This window comes from Neodiprion fabricii, chromosome 5 (genome assembly GCF_021155785.1).
Source record: "Neodiprion fabricii isolate iyNeoFabr1 chromosome 5, iyNeoFabr1.1, whole genome shotgun sequence".
In the NCBI taxonomy this organism is placed as follows: domain Eukaryota; kingdom Metazoa; phylum Arthropoda; class Insecta; order Hymenoptera; family Diprionidae; genus Neodiprion; species Neodiprion fabricii.
The window spans coordinates 3,047,259-3,067,669 of NC_060243.1; the positions used below are offsets into that span (position 1 = coordinate 3,047,259).

Sequence of the window (20,411 nt, forward strand, 5' to 3'; positions counted from 1 at the left end):
TACATATGGGGCATTCCATGACAACTCGATCAAAATTTTTACATCGATATATATGCATTTCGCAGGTTAGTTAGGTACGCATGTACACTTGGAGACAATGAATCTGAGACGGCTAATTTTTAAAACTAGACAGTTACGTTGGCAACACTGAGAAGCCTACAGCGCCATAGTCGGTCAAGCGCGAAACAAACTCAACCTCAATAAACATAACACATAACCCATGACCGTCGAATCTAACCTCAGAATATCGCGGAGATAATGACTTGTTGGATCGACACGTCAATTCTAAGGTTAGATTCTACGGTCACGGGTTATGTTACGTTTATTGAGATTGAGTTTGTTTCGCGCTCGGCCGACTGTGGCGCTGTAGGTTTCCAACAATGTTACCAACGTAACCGTCTAGTGTAAAAAAACTAACCGTCTCAGATTCATTGTCCCCAAGTGTACATACGTAGATAGTTTAAAAGGAGAGCGTGCAACGTAGATACGCGGACGGGATGGTCCGATCCACGTGGTGCATTACCGGATTTCCAAGTCTTTCCGACGACTCGCTCGCAGCCGTTGACGCGAGGCGGCGAATATCACAGACTTGTAACAGATAGACTGAGCGCTGTGATGAGCCGCATGAAGCAAACATTTAAAGGACAGAAATATGCCGGGAGTACTCCTTTCTCTCTCTGACGATATCTGTGGCGGGGATCGAGTCGGTAGAGGAGAATGAGGCGAAATTATGCGCCGATATCTATAGCTGTTCCACTTCCACTGCACCCTTGTCACCCGGGACGAAACCGATTGAAAAGAGAGAGCAGTACTCCCGACATATCTCTGTCCTTTATATGTAAGCTTCGGTACCACTTACAGGAGCGCTCAGTCTATCTTTACAAGTCTATGGCGAATATACGAGGAAGCAAACCGACTAGGGAGACGCGAGCGAAGGACGCGCGAATCGCTCGGCCTAGGTATCGGCTATCCTCTACACTACACTGTACCAAACCCCACGTACAGAACGCGCTCTCGGACAAAACGGCGATGTGTTGCGCGTTGTGCCCTCTCCCCTGCCGTCCCGGGGGTTGTACCGACAGTTCTGCAGCCCTGCCCATCAGGAATGGATAATACAGGTTCCCCTGCTGGCTGACGGTGGGATCTGGGAGGAGAGGTTCGTTCGCGTCGCACGGGAGAACTCGAGATGATACCTATGGTATTTACCCGCAGCTGACTGACCTCCTCTACCGAAGCCGGCTACCGTTATACGTGTATGTGTATGTGTATGATATATATTATCTATGGACGTTGGAGTGCTTCGGAAAAAAATAATTTACGACTTTCCACCACGGCACCCCCATAAAATGGTTGTTTTGGTTAAAAGAATCGTTCTGGCAGAATGTGAGCGTTTCGGGTTACGTGGAAGATCGTGCTCGGTTGATTCGTCACTTTTTTCCAATTGTTTTCATTTAATTTACGAAGAATCTTGTGTATATATATATATATATATATATATGAAAAAAATATCTTTCGTTTTTTGTTGCTTATATCAATCGTAACATCAATTTACGCCGTTAAGAAGACTCGCGCTTGTAATATTGAGTATCCGGTTATCTGGACGATATTTTCATTATTAATTAAATCTCATAAAATAGTTATTATTTAATATGCGAATTTTCAATACAGAAGAATAAGATTGTCGGTTGTGATATATCGTTGTGTCGTTGATCGTGACCTTTGGTACGAATATAAATGGCAGGAAAAAAAAAAATAATTGAAGCGGCACCACCGTGTTTCTACATACATTCAAGAGTTTGTAAAATAAATTTTAAAAATTGAAAAATCAACTGAGCGCGACGAAATGAAAAATCCATTAACGCCACTTGCCGTATCTTCACAGTTTGTAGATTAAAGTGACATAAAATAACGAGATGAGTAACCAGAAAACAAATTAAACCGTTCAACGAGTTTCGTTAAAAGAGGTTCAATTATACTTTCGCCCGCATACTTAGTTCACCGTATAAAAAAAAAAGAAAAAGAACTGATATAATGTTACAACAATAATAACAAAAAAAAAAAAACGTTTCGCTGACAAATCATCGTTATTGGCATGCAACTGTTTAAATATCTATAAACAATAATTTCAATATTATATCAGAACTGTTGGAGCATATTTCCGAATATACGTAAGTAGGCGAGAGAGAATCCTCATACTTTGGCATCGAAATTCAAAATGGCGGTCTGAATAGCCGACAACGAGGTTAAGTTAGCCTTAAACCTCGAATCCACCCCTCCCGCCCCCTTATCGCCCCAAAACCCTTCCCCTTGATAACACCGTCAATATATTACCTTAAAACGTATTATTTCTCAAATATCGATGACTCCCGACTTTCTATACCTATCGTCATATCATCACGTGTTGTAAATAATACTCGTTTCGAATTTATCATCACCCACGGTTGTTTAAACAACACAGGGATTTCCCCTGGTTTTGATCAGACGCCTTTATCGATTGCCTGTGAACCTATCCGTCCGTGTTTGCACCAACAGCAGAAGCAGAAGCAGAAGCAGCAGCAGCAGTCATGTGTAACCTTGTTCCACGACGTTAAAAATAAAAAGAGGATCGGTAGAATAATTTTTTTTTTAAACATATTTCGTTATTACACCAACAACATCCGTCATCTCGGTCATAAAAACTGTGATCTTCACATATCAAAATTGACATGATAAATAGACTTCAAATAAGTAGGAAAAAAAAAAAAACCAACTTTACAATTTATAGCTACGTACGAGCAAAAATTTTTGTCAGATCATCCCTTTGCTTAGTGGGAGAAAAATGCGCTGTAATATTTGACGTGATGTGTAAATGAGCAAGTTAAAAGAATATAAAAAAAATATATAAAATCAAAAGTAAAATCGATTTAATCGAAGGTAGAAAGAAAGAGATCCGAGTGACCGAAAAAGCTGCCCCGGTGATTCCTCCGACGCCGGGGTGTTGTTGCACAAACTATAGACCCGCGGTTGGTCACGTGACGTGACGATACTCTATAGGTGTATACGTAATACACGTATATATAACGTACACGTACGTACGTAGGTACGTAGGTTGGGTGCACACAAGAGAATGGTAGGAAATAAAGTCGATGATCAGCCACACCTTGCGTGCGCCTTAAAGCTTGGCGCCTCAGCAGCGACAGTCGGTCAGTCAATCACTCCGTGAAGTGAATTCGATGTGTATGAATAAAAGTTCGTCGTTTTTATACCATGAATTTTTACCTACCGTTCGCTTTATCACTTCGTTATCAGCGGAGAGTGACGATAGTACGCATAATATGTAAGTTTGAAAACTAATCCAAGTTAAGGAACTCAAATATATATATATATATATATAGATAAACGAAGAAAGTAATCTAATTGTATGAAGTATCGTACAATAATGTTGATTGAATATTTTCTACTAACCCTGCACCAGTCGGGTAGTTAAGTTGATTCATAGGTATTTAGTACACGTAACAACAACAAAATAAATAACAAGAACATAACCTCTATCCCTTTACTGTATAAATACACACACACGCACACCTGTATCTATCGTACACAAATCATACTTATCATACGAGACGAGTCGATGTGAAAGAAGAACAAAAAGGGCGGGATATTTGAAAACCATGAGTAAGAAAGGATCGACGAGGGTCACAAGAAGAGAGGCTTCGGCTTCGCCTTCGACTTCAACTTCGTGGGATCTCCGCGTAATCGAAGAGAAGGAGGAGGAGGAGGAGGAAACTGGTTGTTTGGTAAAGCCATGAGTATATTGTGTAGTAAGATAGGTAGGTATAAGTTGGGTACGGTTCGTTTCTACACTGCTCTAGTCCTCTGAAGGCGCACCACTCGCGGAATCGAATACGGACGTTTCCGTTTCCGGGCACTCCCCCCCTCCCCCCTCCCCCCAGCAGCAGCAGTAGCGAAACGGTGAAGCTCGGAGGAATCAAAATGGCGTGTAAGAATCGCAGATGCAACGGGATGAAGACGGGTGGAGAGGGGGGGGGAGGATTGCGAAGATGCAAAATTGAATAAATTGAGAAACGAAGGTGAATAAGGTGAATGTTGTACCAGTTATTAACCCTGCCATATCCCAATTATTGACCTTACTTGGTTATTTTTGGATGCGTTTGATCCTTTATCGGTTTTAATCATCGAGAAATTAACGATTTGTAGCGTGGATTTGTAATTTTTGCAAATGAAATGATCGGTTATTGGGTATAATCGTGTCGATAACTTGTACACTTAATTATCGTAATACCGAGAGGATAAGAAGAACGAACACCACTTATATACTAATTTTGGGAGGATACGCACGCGGCTGTTGTTGTGCATGTAACATTTATATGGGTGTATGGGTGATACATGGTATATATTGAGGGAGAGGTTTAAGTTCCGAATCTGAAAAATTACTTGAAATAAAGAAATGAAATTTTGAAGCAAGGACAAAGTTTCGAATGGTCAAAAAACCGACGACGGTTCAAAGATCCGAAAATTCGTGTTACGATGTAGAGCCAAAGTAGCGAAAAGTAAAGTTCCGATGGAGGAAAAATTGCGAAAAATAAATATCGGATAGAGTAAAATTAAGAAAATGAAAACATACTCGCACAGGTTAGTTTGCTCGACGAGTGGGTGTAAAAAATCAGAAAAACCGAAAAACGAAATAACCAAGATTCCGAACGTAAAAATATGAAAGATCCAAAAGAAAGAAAAATCAAAATCGTGAAATTTCATTGAGCCAGAAACTTACGGAACTAAAAGTCTTGGATCACTCGGAATTTCGATGTTTCAGATTTTCAAATTTCCTCATTCTCGCACTTTCGGCACCTTTGAGCGTCAAGTTTGAAACCACTCGAACTTTACTCGATACTTCGTCAAAGTTAGATTTCCTTACTTCAAGTTTGGCCGCAAAAAATTTCAGAATTTGTCGCTTTCGAAATTTTTCAAATTCGGAACTTCAACGGATAAAGTTGCTCTCTTCTTTATCTCAAAATCATTGCAGCATCGCCAAGTGACCGACCTTACCGCAGCTTGCGTTGCAGGATCGCGAGTCAAAATAAGCATGTATGTTCTTATATGTTCTCACCCTGGCTCCGAGAAAACGGGCTTCCAGCAATTCCTGCTTCCTGGGGTCCAGGGCAGCTTGAAAGTGCTCCATCTTGACTCCAGCGCCTGCAACAGGAGTTCAAACGCGTCACTCGCCTTCCATTTTCTATTTCAATTCCTTTCTTTCCCCCAAACAAGACATTCACCACATCATTTTTCGCAAAGTAGATTACGCAATTTCCTCTAATAACATTCTCTCTCTCTCTTTTTTTTTCGTTGTATTAATATTTTCTCCTTTTCCTCTCTCTCTCTTTCTCTACATTTATCCATTTATCTTCTCTCTTCCTCGGTTTCTTTTTCTTCTTTTTCAACACTTCTCTTGTTTCATCGTTATCCAAGTGATGTTCCGTATCGCATCTTACTTTACTGATTAGAAAAAAAAAACGACGTTGACGCTACAATTTATAATGTTTAATGGATATAAACGGGACGGTATAATATAAGCTGTGAGAGGACGGACAACGACAGAACTTGTAACGTTTTTCGTGTCATTAACAATACCTAAAACGGATCAATCAGACACGCGTGTCTCAAGTATTGGATCTTTCCATTTCGAGAAAAAAAAAAACAAACAGATTCTTACATCGTATGTACAAAGCAGAGAAATGCAAAATAATCAGCTCGTCATTTTTTATTTTCAACAAAAAACATAATTGCGGATGTTACATGCGATTGAATTTCATTGATGATTTTCTACAATATGCATATAAATTCCGCCCTTCGTACGATGGGCGACTTCTTAGTGTTATAATTTTCATCTACCGTACCGTTTGCCTTTTTATTTTTTCATTTCAACCGAGAGAACAAATAGTACGAGCCAATTATTTTTACTTTGCCCGTTTAAATTAATACGCAATATTTACTTTTTTTTTTACCACGTGCAAACACCAAATTGAGTTGAATAGAAAAAAGGTGAAACCGTTTAAAGAATTTTTTGATTCTCGTTGTTACGATTACGACGATCATCAATATTACCGTAATTATATTTACCACTAGATTCGACAATGAAGAATATCTTTGATAAAAAAAAATGGCGTGAAAATTCGAAGAAAAATTGAAAAAGAAAAGAAAATAAAAAAAAAAACACAAATAAAACAACCGCGACTCACGTATAATCAAAAGACCATAAAACCTGTAAACAGATATATTATATCTGTATAAATAAGTTATTCGCAGATAACGAGGTACTAATATGTTGTTCACGTATGAAATATAATATCATCATTAACATCCATCCTGTCCGTGGAATTTACGTAAATCGTGTGACGTATAAAAAACGCGTTATTATACTTTGTCCACTTCGCGCACAAGCGGTTGGTACGAAAAATGATTTACGTTCAGTTTTGACAAACTTCAGCCTCGGATGTCGGAAAAGCTTGGCGGAAAAAGAAAAACGTATAATTTTTACATCACATTTACATAAAAAAAAGAAAAAAGACAAAAAAAAAAAAATTCCATTACACATCCAGTTTTTCCATGACATTAAAAGACACGCACATTTTCCCCATTTCAATTAAGTAAACCGAAACCTAAATCGTTCGGCTTATTTTAACTCTATATATTGGTTTCAAATTCAATTCGAATCGAAGTGAAATATTTTGAAGAAAAGTTTATCTCGGCGAAGAATAAAAGTAAATTCGTCGCCTTAAAAAAATCGTTTCCAATCCCCACGATAAGAAAATTGATACGTTAAATTTTTTCCATAACCGAATTAAGAAATCTCCCGACAATTCCATGTTTTCCTAAAGTTTCGTCGTTATCGAATTATTTATTTTAATTTCGTAACAATCTGTATGTTGTAAAAAAAAAAAAAAAAATACTCGCACCATCAGCGTCGTATTCTTCGCACATCGTAACAACCGTCAACCACCAGCATCAGCATCATTGCATCAGTAGGATGAACGTCGCGAAAACTAACGCGCCCTTTGACCTCAATCTTACGCTTATACCAGAAGGTAAGAAATCAATAGGGGTAGACAAGAGTGCAGAGTGAGCGAGTTAGCGAACGAACGAACGAACGAAGACGGCTGGTGAGCCATGTGCTGCAGCTGTAGTTACATCGACGAACAATTATCATAAATAAAATACTACCTAATACCAGATTCTAACGCCAAGAAACACCAGATTCCCGTAAATGTAACAATTTAGGAAAGATTAATAATTTTTAACACGCCTACTATGAAACAGAATTACTTTTGGTAAATAAGAAAAAAAAAAAAAGTATAAATTTCTTTCGCAGGTAAAATTGTAAAGCTCCCCGAACGGGAAGATGTAAAAATCGATAATAAGAAAAACAAAATATGCATATGTATATTATGTATATATATCCCAATGTTTTCAAATTTTTTAGGTTACCTGATAACAATTGACGAGAGAGAGAGAGAGAGATTAACGATTTTAAAGCCCTCGGATATATCGCATGAAAATATAACGATTTTTTTTTTTTTCTTTATTGTGAACCTCTGTAACGTATCCACCATTATAAATTTGGTAAATTTGACCTTTGATTCGTTATCGGTGAGCCAAAAAACCGAGACGAGTAGTGCCAACTTTCGTCAAAATTGAAATGTATTTTTTTTTTTTATTTACTTTTGATTGTTTTCTTCAACTTGTCGAATACGCCAGATTTAAATTTTTCCAAAGATGACCTTAGATTCGTGATCAGCGATCCAGAGAAACCTCACGCTATCAATTTTCATTCAAATTCGTTCATCCGTTCTCAAACAATGGAAAAAGTACCGAACCGATCAGAGCCAATATCTAATCGGTTACAAGTTTCGAAAAGTCGCGTCAATTGAGACCAAAATCATCGAAATCCTCGTAACTCGTTGTCGAGGTATCGTCGGACGAAAAAGAATTAAAAAAAAAAAAAATCAATCGTCCACACGCCCACACACAAAACACATACATACAGACATCGATCTAAATATCGAAAACGTGAGAGATCTAGTGAAAAGTCGACTTCTGATTTTTTTTTTTTTTATAGGGGGAGGGGAGGGGAGGGGAGGTGATCGCAATAACCTCCCTTTTTTCGAAAAAGAGAGGAACGGGATGTTAAAAAGGGAGAGAGAGAGAGAGAAAAAAAAAAACAAAAAAAAAAACAAAGGGATACGAGACGATGAAAATATATCTATATAAATATAGACGATGGATTGAAATTGAAACGATGAAATAATACATTACATCACGTTTACTTTTTAAATCATAATGTAAATTGCGTAACGGCACTGCTGCTGCACGATCGCATCAATTTGTAATTATTATATACATTGCGCATAGGGCTGTGTGCGTATGTATGTATATATATATATATAAAAAATAGACGCACACGCACACATGTTTATATACAGGCGTCGTCGTCGGTTTGCTGCGTGTGTAAATTTGTCGTAGTATTCGTTAAATTGCAGAAAGCGGTCGAATACTACTTACAATTAGACGACGATAGGATGACGAGACCACGTGGATAGTCGAGTTGGCGTTTAGCGCTATCTAGCGAATATACCTAGCAATTGAAATATGCTAGGTATAGTATAAAATACTTGTCCCTCGGCGATAACAATATTGCAGTGGAGCGAAAATATGTTTCAGCTACGCCATTTTATATCCACCATTTTATTTTCATCGCCTCTATAACGACAATAGCAATCGCGACAACTCGAACGATGTTACGATCTAATTAATGAAAGTATTTGAAAAGCGTTAAACGAAGAGAGCGGAGTTAGTAACGTCAATTGTAACGATTCGTGTTTTTTATTTATTTATTTTTTTTTTTTTTTTTAGGGTAAAATCATTACTTCGGAACTCTACGATCGTCTCAAATTTGACGAGTAATTTATTCGTAAAAAAGCAAAGAGTGCGCACAGATTTTAAAAATCAAACTACTTTGAAGTTAGTTGTAAAGTTTTGAAACAACGATTTTACCTACTCACAATAATATTGCGATATTGCAAATTTTATTAGACACCATACGATACAGTAATCAAAAAAATCACAGCATGTAAACCGACGATATTTACTTACGCAAAATTACCTCCATTTTCAGACAGCCGAAAGCAAATGATACGAAGGATGAAAATGGTAGATGTGAATGATTTACACTCTATCGTAGAACAATGCACGTATACAACAAGCAGCGGACACATCACTCGCGAACATATCACTCCGTTACGTTTAAGTACAAGTTTGTTATTCTATGTTTGAATATCGAAACATCAAACGATGTAACAAGTTAAACGCGATACTCGTGCATCGTCATTCTCTCGGACGATGACCGATTTATTCATAAATACGTGCACGATAATCCTTCCGCAAGTACACGGAAACTCTCCAACACACTCGCGTTCTTCGTCATAATTTTCGAACCCGTAAATCGTGAAACGAAGACTAATTCGGACAAAAAAAAACAACTTTACAACGCATCAAGATTGATCCTGCGATTGAAGAATACTGCTCCTCTGAAACAACGACGATGATTAACCAATGACTCAACACTACCAACGACACGTGTATTTGTCTACACCGAAGAACGTTTTTAAATGACCGAAATTCAGGATCTCCGGTTAAGGGCAAAAGGACTCTCCTTACCGTACGCGGGATACGACTACGCCATTACGACGAAGAGGAGAAGAGAACAACGTACGGAGGACAAAGAACCTTGTACAGGATCGCAATAGAAGGAGAGAAGGGAGGGAGGGAGGGAGACGCGAAAGAATTATATTTCCAGACCGGGAGGTGAGGGTTGGACTTTGGTTAGGTTAGGTTTGGTTACGTTAGGCGGTAGTATCAAGGAAGGTGGTTCTGGGTTGGAAAAAGGGAGGCAGGACAAGTTAAGGCAAGGTAAGGTAAGGTAAGGTAAGGTAGCTACGCTACCACCTGGAGTGGAATCTCCGGACTACTTGCGTTAATTCTGAAACGACCTCCCTTCCCTCCCTCCCTGCCATCATCGCCTCCTTTCTGCATTGGTGTGTGTACGTGGGGTACCCTCGGACCCCGCGGGCAACGAATTGGCGAAAATGAAAACGAAAATGAAAACTAAAACTCGATGACGTTATAAATTGGAGAAAGATGAAAGTAACGAGGACATTTTTTTGATTTTAGTTGAACAAAAAGAAGCAATGAGAAACATTTTTCTCAACCGATTCAAATACATTTCAATGAAAATGTTTGAAAAGTTACAATTTTTAAATGTGCGAGTTTTTTTTTTTGTTTTTTGTTTTTCCACAATTTTTATACATTAGATTTCAAGGAATGTTTCTCATCATTGAAATTATCCGGTGAAAAGATTGGTGTTTACAGAGCGTTACACGATTTTGTCGAATTGTTTCGAGATTTTTAAATTGAAATCGACGAAGATGTTTAGAAAAAATAGAAGCTTTCAGCAAATATGATACAACGGCAGTCAATGGGTTGAAGTTTGATTAGAAAGGTCAAACACATAAACACATAATTTATTTATCCGAGGCCGAAGAAATTAATAACGTTAAGGTTACGAAACCATGAGGAGGGAAAAATTATTACTGCAGAAATGTTTGCTTTTAAAAATATTGGTGTGACTTGTTTATCATGGGTCACCAAATTTCACACGATCCCGAAGTTCCGAAGTAACGATTTTTTCTTGTTAAACATGCATTCTTGCAGTAAAGTTACTAACTTCGTCATCCTTACTACAGATTCTCGATTTTGCTCTTCCATGTATTGACTTTTCTACATTTTGTCCTTTTCCTTATTTCGAATTTCTATATTTTCAATTTTTTACGATTCATAGTGTCCACTAAATCTCCATCAAAAAATTCGATATTCTGGTCCTCATATTGATCGGCAATTTTAGTTTTTGTTTTTTTTTTTACCTTCTCTCTAAAATACGCATTTTATATACATGTATGTGTATAATAATTGTAGTGATAACGTAAAGCGAATTAGTTCACCGCGTGTCAAACAATCCCCGTATTTTAACGTCGAGGGTCAAATTGGAAACGTTACCGTAACGACGAATGCTCGAGAAAAATCATTAAAGACAAAATAAACTTCAATCTTTTTTTAAAACAAACTCCCTGAAGGTCATGTTCGAATGTCCAATAACGATGATGTTATTTTTTTTATCTCGAGGTTTCGTTGCGTTACAACGTTACTAACTTAAGCCTGATTTTCCGCTGATGAAAGAGGGAAGCGCGCAAAGATTAACTTATTAATTAATTAATCGTAATTGCGTAAAATTCGAAAGAAATCAATCGATCAATCAACCGGAAAGGTTTGAGTATGATGCTTGAAAGGAGGATGTTATGATGGTCGGTATTTGATGACCGTGTTGTTAAACATTGGTTGTTTTATTTTTATTTGTCCACAGTTACGGTCGTTTACCCCGAAAAAAATCACAACTAGTGTAATTCCATCGAGTTACCTGCACTCTGATTCTTATGCGAAGAATAAATTTCACCGTGAATAAAGTTTTCACGATAAAGTTACTACAGTAACGACGCATGTTCAAGGAAAGGAAAAAAAAAAACATTACTCCGCATTTATAGAATTGTCCCAAATTTACTAAACCATGGATAAACAAAAGGACGTAACATATCGAGAAAACTAACTTGATTAAAGTCGTTCTGAAATTAAGCAATGACAATTATCTTTCCCTGTTGTTTCGTTACGTTAACGGTTAAACTCCTTGAATTTAATTTCCTCGTATTATTTATTACAGTGTGACCGAGCTACTTGGCAAATTTCTCTCCATATAAACCGTCTAAGAATCATAGCAGAGACATTTCTTAACTCTCAAATCATCGTTTTAATTAACTCCCATTACTCGTACAGCTATAATTAATCACCTATCTACAGGAGAACATCGTTGTTCTCGGTATACGGTGTTAGTTTCCATTTTTTTTTGTTTTTTTAAGGAAGGGTGGGGGGGATGAAATCGAAATAATCCAAGCATGTAAATTATACATATAATTACGTATGTATGTTATCTCATGTTATGTTACATGTAAAATAACATCGGTCGACTGCTGCTGCTGCTGCTGTAATTCATGTCTACGTAAATTCTCTACAAGTACATATATATATATATATATATACGTTACACAAGTATTTATAAGACTTCAAATCCATCCCACGATTTCGATATTAAATTACCGTATTGTTATAGAATTATAAGCGATACGAAATGGATGAAAATAAACGAATTTAAACGCAAAAGTAAATATGAAATAATAATGATAACGATAATAACAAAGTTTAAAAACCATTCGAAATATGACCGATAAAATAATATCGTTACAAAGTCTCGTACTTTCATTATCATGCGAATACGTTAAACCTCATCCTCCTCGACTCGTTGTTCTTCCGTATAGTTACAATTAACGCAAGCCGAGTTTACACGTTTTATTTACAACAATGCGCAAGGTACACGCATACGTGAAAATATCGTTATAGAATCCTTCGTTACCGACAAAGACGGAATTGTCGGCAGACGACGACGACGTCGGACGGAGAGACACACGTTCGATCAACAAAACCGCACGCGACTTCGGATAAATATCATAAATAGGTAGGTAAGTATAAGTAAGACAATATCGATAAGTACGACGAATCTCCGCTTAATGTTACTTGTTTTTGTGAATATATAGGTATACACACACACCCACACATACATATATCATGCAACGAAAAAACGAAGATACCGATAAAAATTTGTTTGAAAAATTAATATAAAAACCTGCAGCGATTGCTAATTAATTACTTGTCGATTCGAATTTGTCCCCCCGGTCCCGCTATTTTTTCCCCTATTGAGGAGAGCCAAAAATGATGAACAACAATAACGATGATTACTTGCCAGGGAGAGATGTAAAAATAAAAAAAAAAAAAAAAAAACGGTAATGACTTTTCCAATTTTTCATACACCGTACACAAGTTGTGCAAAATTGTGAAAATTTTTCGCTATCCGGAGCGTTCGTTGAATCGACCGGCAAAATGAATCGTAAGTTGGGTATAAGTTGAAATTTGATAAATTCTGAGTAGCTGATTGACCGATTGAATTTGCGAAAGGAATCAGAATTATGCGGCAACAATATTGTTCATTTATTGAAAGTAACAAAAAGCGTATAACAATTCGTAGAGGCGTGCCTCCAAGTTTCTTGATACGTCAAGATTACAGACATATATAGGTCATTGCTTGTTTTGAAAAGTCATTAAGCAGCCGAAGAAGGAAGAGGAAAAAAAAAAAAAAAAAAGATCGAGAAAATGGGAAATATCGCTTTAAATTTTTACCAACGTTTAACCGACAATTGTACCGCAATTGCGAGTTACTTCATACAGTCAACGTGATTTTAATGAATCACGTTTTCGGATAAAATCGTTGTTCATCAGTTCCAGGAATTTCTAAGGAAATAAAAAGGAAACGTATATACGCATATTATACATATGGATATTTGGAAAACTTGACTACTTAAAAGTCACTATAAAATTGGAAAATAGTGATTTTTTTCATTCCATTTTTCGTCTCGTTACGTTAACGTTACTAACTTTAGTCTCTTCTTATTTCTCGATCATCACGCGCGATTCACCCATATTAATGAAATTTCGTGTTTATCCTCGTAAGTTGAAATTATTGTACACAAGAATTGACGTTTTTATCTCCAGCCTTTATTCCAAATTTTCAAAACAAACAGAGATAAAGTCAGGCAAAATCCCTTCCAAAGAAATCAATTTAAACGAAGAACATTATTTTTGTCTATAATTATTTAATGCTGATGTTAAAAAAATATTCTTCAATATCTGAAGATTAAAAAATAGTCTACAATTGTTTCTACGGCGCGTCCCACATTTCGGTCGGTGTTTTTTTTTTTTTTTTATTTATACCTTTTAAACTCTCACGACAAACATAACTCTTACCGAAACTGTTGAAAAACATAGATATGGAAATGTTGAGGAAAACGATGAAAAAAAAAAGAAAAAAAGAAAAAAGAAACAAATTAAAGAACCGAGGAAGGAGATAAAATCTAGACGTAAGTAAATTCATCGTTACGTTGCATCCGTCCTCAAGAGGAGTGAAGTAAGTTAAGCCTTAAATACTATGAAAACAAGACTAAATACACGTGAAAAAAAGTATGTACAAAGACTAGACTTAGTAATAACTGATCGTCGTTGTCGTCAGAGACACGCCTTTTTATCAACCCAAATTTTAGATCACGAAGATAAACGTACCATTTAGTAGATAACATTGAGATTTTTCGAATAAGGAAAAACCACCGGTATTAATTCCGCAATGGATATTTGAAGTTGCTTAGATTTCAGAATAAGATTATATTTTTTAGAAATGTAAGTATTTTTCGTTTCACCCTTTTACTTCAATTTATCAAACAACTTTCAATTTAGTTCGATAGAATAAATCAGTGAATCAGTCTCGAGTATCGGCAGAGATCAGGTGCTCTATTGCGTAATTGAGAACCCAAAGTTATTAATTGGGAAATATTCATTTAGCAGGTTTGCTGATTGAATGTAGGAGGGGGAAAAAAAAAGTAGACTCGAGTTTCTCCTGCGCTATGAAAATGGTTGTGCCGTACAGCAAGTTGATGATGAAATTTGCTACGTATCTATAATTTTTTCGTTCGTTGTTGCTGCTCTTTCGGTTTTTAGGTAGACAGTTTTTCAATCTAATATGGAAAAAGTTCCACCTACTCTACGTTTTATTTTTAAAAAAAAAACTTGCAACGACAAAATGAAAATGAGATTTTAAATTTCCTAACGACAATTCCAAGTTTTCCAAAACCCAGCAACTAAAATTTCTACCTTCGTCGGTAACTTAATTATCTTTTGCTTTTATTGACGAAAAAAATAAGGCATAAACATTTGTAGGCTTTAAATAAAATTTTAAATCGTTGCGGCCACCGAACGAATCAAGAATTACAATCAATCGAAGGATGCCAGCACGCGTGCAACAACGTTCAAGTTTCAGGATCAGATAATTGGCATATCTTTTAATGTTTATCTCGCATAATGTTACTTGAACTTGTTTGTTCAAATTGAGAATTTTCATACATATATTTTTATTTTTTCCAAGACAATGATCCTGACTAAATCATTATCGGTATTCAAACAAGACTGAAAACCAGCTTCGGATGAATTTATCAAATTAGACATGTCTCTTTGATGCCAACTATTGAACAGAGAATTCATAAATACCGTATCAAGAGTGGCGGCAATTTTGTTATCATGCGAGTCGAAGGACTGCAAGAACCATCGGACAATTTAAGCTATCGGTATGTTTGCGATAGAAGAATTTCAACCAAGTGAGAAACTCAAAGGAAAGTATAGATTCGTCGACCGTTTGACAATCGTGGTCTAATTGTACTTCACGTTCATTCTATGGCCAAAAAATTAATCTCAATAGTATCGACCTGGACCAGAGATAAATATTTCCAGATTTACTCAATGCAACAAAAATTAACAAATAGTAAATTAAAACTATTGAATATGTGTACATGCAACAACTTTGCGATCTTCTTAAAATTTGGAGCAATTTTTTTCAATCAGTCGAGGTTTTCCTACCAAGGAATAGGATTATCTTTTTAACGGTAGGAACGGAGAAGCGTAACCAGTGAAACGTTTGCTGCCATCACGCCTTAGTGTAAATTCATAAAGCAAGAATAGTTTGATAGAACAAATAATGACCGACGTTCGTCAAAGTGTGTGAAAAATAATCTCTCAAAATCCTTGGTGAGAGCAGATAATCACCGTAGATAAGAGAAGAAAACTTACGGGAAAGAAATAATTTCAGGTAATCGATGTTTCGATAACGATTATTAAAAAGACCCGCAAAGCTTTCTAGAATGAACATTCATTGCTGTAAAAATAACAAAAGAAAGTATTGCCGCGTGAAAAATTAATCCGGATGATCAGCTGATTCAACACGCGATGGATGAAAAACTTTACTCATATACGGGAGGATATTGTTGCAGACAAGTTTGGTATTAGACGCGCTTGGTAAAATGTAACGATATCGAATGTGGGGTTGAGGAAGAAACGAGTAAACGATGATGATGATGATGATGATTTTGATGATGAATAATTAAAGAGACAAAGAAATAAATCTTTTGACTCACCACCACCAGAGTTCCAGCAGTTATCAGTCATCCCTGTTTATCCATCGGCAAAGTTTGGCACCGGTTTCACACAACCACCAATATCCGAACTGCTGAACCACCTTATATCACAACACAGGTCGTTTTACAAACTCGCAAAGAATACATCAGGGCTACACTTTGGCCGATAGAATATTTGACTATGAACATTTTCACTACAGCAACAAAATGGTCAACAGCGTCGTACTTAACTTCACCACGTTACTTATCTCTTCTCGTTGTCTGATTATCCTCGACGACGAGCACTTGCTTCTCTTGTGTCGGTAACGAATCCGACGATGCAAAAAAAAATTCCCCAAAATCTTCTCCAATATGATGTAGTAACGGAAATAAGATAAAATACGTGGTAACTGATCGAAAAATGAGGTTATGAGGAACAGAAAAATATCGTTCCCAAGCCCTTGATCGAACAGTTTTGCGTTTCTTTTGTTTTTACGCACTTTTTCAAACGTTTTCAGCTCGTTTCCTTCAACGCTTCAGGATATGAATATCCGTTTATAAATATTAATCATCGGCGTATACGACTTTCACGATATTATATTTTAAATGGAAGTGTTACATCTTTCATCAATTGTCAGATATATTTCACCGAGAGCAGCCTGTTTATAACGTAACACGTATACACACACAAACACACGCACGCAAATTCACTTCGATTAATAATATGAAGAATCGGCTTATGTTAGAATTTTATACCGAGTAGTTCAACGTAGCTACGCGAATAATTTTCAACAATATTTCACCGACGAACGAACACCCCGAGTTTAGGGCCCGTCCGTCCCTCCCTCCCAAGTGTGCAGTAGTTACGTTATATATCTATCTATGTAGTCGTTTGCCAACGAGTTTCATGAGAGTTTGAGGTTATCGAACGATCAATAGGAATTTTTCGACGGATCGCGCTGATCCTCAGCGAACATCCCGTAGCCGGGGATATCGGTTAGCCACGTTACGAAAACGAAATTCGACATTGTTTTAGACACTGGGTAACAAGGAGTAAAGTTTGAGAGTAGGAAATTTTTCCTATCCTTCACCACCACCACCACCACCCCACGGCAGACGGGATATGTAGGTATTTTCCTTCTTTTTTCCTTTCGTTTTTTTTTCCTCTCTTTCTCTCTCTCTCACCGTCCGTCCTTGTTTTTTTTCTCCTCTCTTTTAGGTATACGTCTCTCTCTTTTGTTTCTTTTTTTGATGTTCTCCGTTTTCCACCCAACTTCCTTTCCTTACCTCTCCTCGTCAACTCTCGCGATCGTTGCTGACTTTACTTCCTAAAAATTTCTCTTTACCGACGCCTTTTTTCTCTCAATCTCTCTCTCTCTCTCGCTCTTAGAATTTCTTTTCCTCTATATGCGTATATATCTCTCTCTCTCTCTCTCTCTCGCTCTCAGACACACACAAACGGCACACTTCACGTTCTTCTTATCCCACGGGTAATTTTTGTTTCCTCTCTTCACGTCGCAACCCGCGTTTATTCCCTCTTCCCTTTGCCGTTGCCGTCTCTCCTTGGGCTACTTTTATCGAATTGACGACGACGACGACGAAGACGACGAAGACGAAGACGGTAATGGACGATTATAGGGGATGATGATCACGCGCACGGATTAACGGAAACATTTCAATGTGAGAACGTGCATTGTTAAAGGATATCGAATTGCGGACGTGTGTATGCACCGTTTGTTATCAGAGAGGAAGAAAGGAGAAAAACTCATCTAAAAGATGGCCGCCGCCCGCCGCGAGTTGCCGATTTATCCCTTTCTTGCATGGCCACTTCTTTTATAAACAATGAACGCGTGAAATGAATGAACGCGCCTAGAACGTCCGCGCGCCGAGGGCTCGGAGAGCGATCAATTTCAACCGACAGTTCGACACTTTCTTTAACACGGTGATAAACGAACGTCGTCCTTTAAATATCACTATTCCGAGCTATGCTTACTCGCGTACCAACGGGATTTACACGTAGGGTATTACACCGACTTGTTACAACAATCACCGCATGTCCGACTGACTGCCACAATCTCAAAACTGCTCCAATTTTGTTTTGCATGCATAGGTGACGACAGTGACGTCGGCTTGCCTCCTCGCCACCTCCTCCTCCTGCTCCTCCTCCCCCCCCCGCTCCTCTTCTTCTCACGCCGCCGGGCCCACGTTCGTCGGCGCTGCTCGCCCGCTGCTTACCACCTTCGGCTATTATCGGTAAACTACGATGTTTATTCGGTACATCAATCGGCTTGTTACTACACACTACGTACACTGCAGCCACACAGCTTGATGCACGGAGCCCGGAGATTAGGAGGCCACCGGCTTAATTTTTCCTCGATAATTTTCATTACCGACAGACAGACGTCAGTTTTGCGGCTGTTTCATTCAGCCTTCTCCTCCTTTTTCGTTCACGTATTTATCTTTCGAGATAGCCGGGACGTAGTATCAGTTGGTCCTTTACTTCCCGAACACCGCTGCTGGTTCGAATCTTCCCCAATAAAGGGTCTCGCAAGGTAGGGACATCGACATACCGCCACTCCGGGGCACCAGACTCTCGGTTAGATCGTTTTTTTATTGCTATTTTCGTTTCTACAAATCGATGATACCACGGACCATCGCGCACGCTGTGCGATTCTACACCGGGACCGGCTAGGCTGCAGGGAGCTACGAACCCGCCGTTCAATTCCACCTCTACTCCACAAACGCCGCCACTAGAACGCTGCTGTCGCGCTCTCGCGACGTAATCGCGTTTGTAAACGCTTCCGCGGAGGGAAGAAAATGCGATCGTGTCACGCCGCCCGCAACCATAGATAATCCGTTGCGTATCACAATGGTTCCGATTAGCCACGATTACACAGTTTGCGTATATATATGCGTGACTTTGTGTGTGTGTGTGTGTGTGTGTGTTGAAAGAAATGTGGTAATTGCGACGATGAATCCCCGCGAGTAACGATAACAATCGCTGATTAGTCGTTAGGCTGTTGACGTGTGATTTTCCAGCTGTCATACTCTGTCTATTCTAGGTATTGCAGAAAACTGCGCTGAGACGACTCTGTTGTCGATTGTTACATGTCTGCAGTTACATCTTACGCGTCATTTGGCGCGGTGCAAACAGTTGAACTTGAATTTCGTCATCGTGTTTTCCGTAATCAGCTATGAGAGCGATTAAATAAGTACATGCATACACGACGGTGTGAAAAAAATCAACAACTCTCGCACGTTGCACGGAATAACCTTCAAATCATTTAGCGAAATTTTCTAAATACGTCGTGATTACCTGTACGTATGTAAACAATAGACAACGGGTGTCGCTTGGAGCGGACTCAAATCGTAGATTCTATTAGTCGAATTGCTGGGTAACTAAGTATCACGGGCATTTAGTCACCCATAATTAACTCTAATTGTAAGACAAAACTTGCGTACGGCGATTCTCGTATGTCATAAACACGTCAGAAGCTTGGAGTCGTAAAACACAACATGCGTGCATATGTGTTGTAATTGTACACACGTACGTAATCTACGTATACGTAACATAGTCAAGGTCCGCACAACGTGTTTCGAGACCAAGGTGTGCGAATGCGCGATCGGTTGTTAATAATTAAAGTTCCTAGGCCCTTCGCTGCTCCATTGGCTATCAGACGATTCCCCGGCCAATCAACGTCACTCGGTCACCAAATGTCATTGCGGGCAGGGCACTGGTGCACGCAGTGACCTTCAGAGTGATGACGAGCCTATGACGTCACCGTAGTAGTACCAGATACCTCCGCGGTACTCAACCGCGGACGTCGCTATTTTCTCTACCAGTCTACACAGCGAAAGCAGGGTCGTGCTAAGTATAAGCTCTGGGTGCTTGTTCTGTATCTTTGTCATTCCGGGGCGGTCAAAAGTAACAGAACAACAAGCATTTGATGCTGTTGTAGTCGTATCCTTACTGTCAGTCGGTCACTGTCGAACAGAGTAGGTAACGCACCTGACTTCAGCCCGTCTCGTTGTTTTAACATCGTCGCGGATGCTTCGAGTTCGGTGTGTTGTTGCCGTTGCAAAAAAGTTTACTTTTAATACACGAGCGAAGATGTTCAGAAAAGGAAACCGTGTACGTTTTTAGTTCAAAAGTGCGCGACGATATTGGTTAATCGACATATCTGTGATCAATTAGAAACCGCTGCGAGG

General features: G+C 38.4%; 1 protein-coding gene across 5 annotated transcripts in view; it reads right to left on the reverse strand.

Moving 5' to 3' along the window:
* The window catches only part of LOC124182251 (serine/threonine-protein kinase tousled-like 2), a 36,673-nt gene extending 18,331 nt beyond the window's left edge, over window positions 1-18,342 (reverse strand). For 2 of the 5 annotated variants that reach the window (XM_046569233.1, XM_046569232.1), the window contains exons 1-2: window positions 16,224-18,341; window positions 5,108-5,193 (exon numbers count right to left, since the gene is read on the reverse strand). In XM_046569233.1, coding sequence (XP_046425189.1) covers window positions 5,108-5,193; window positions 16,224-16,254 — 117 coding nt within the window. In that variant the 5' untranslated portion in view covers window positions 16,255-18,341. Of the gene's footprint in view, window positions 1-5,107; window positions 5,194-16,223 lie in introns of all 5 variants that reach the window. The other 3 variants (XM_046569239.1, XM_046569237.1, XM_046569234.1) reach the window with 2 other exon arrangements.
* Between the last annotated feature and the right edge of the window lie 2,069 nt (window positions 18,343-20,411).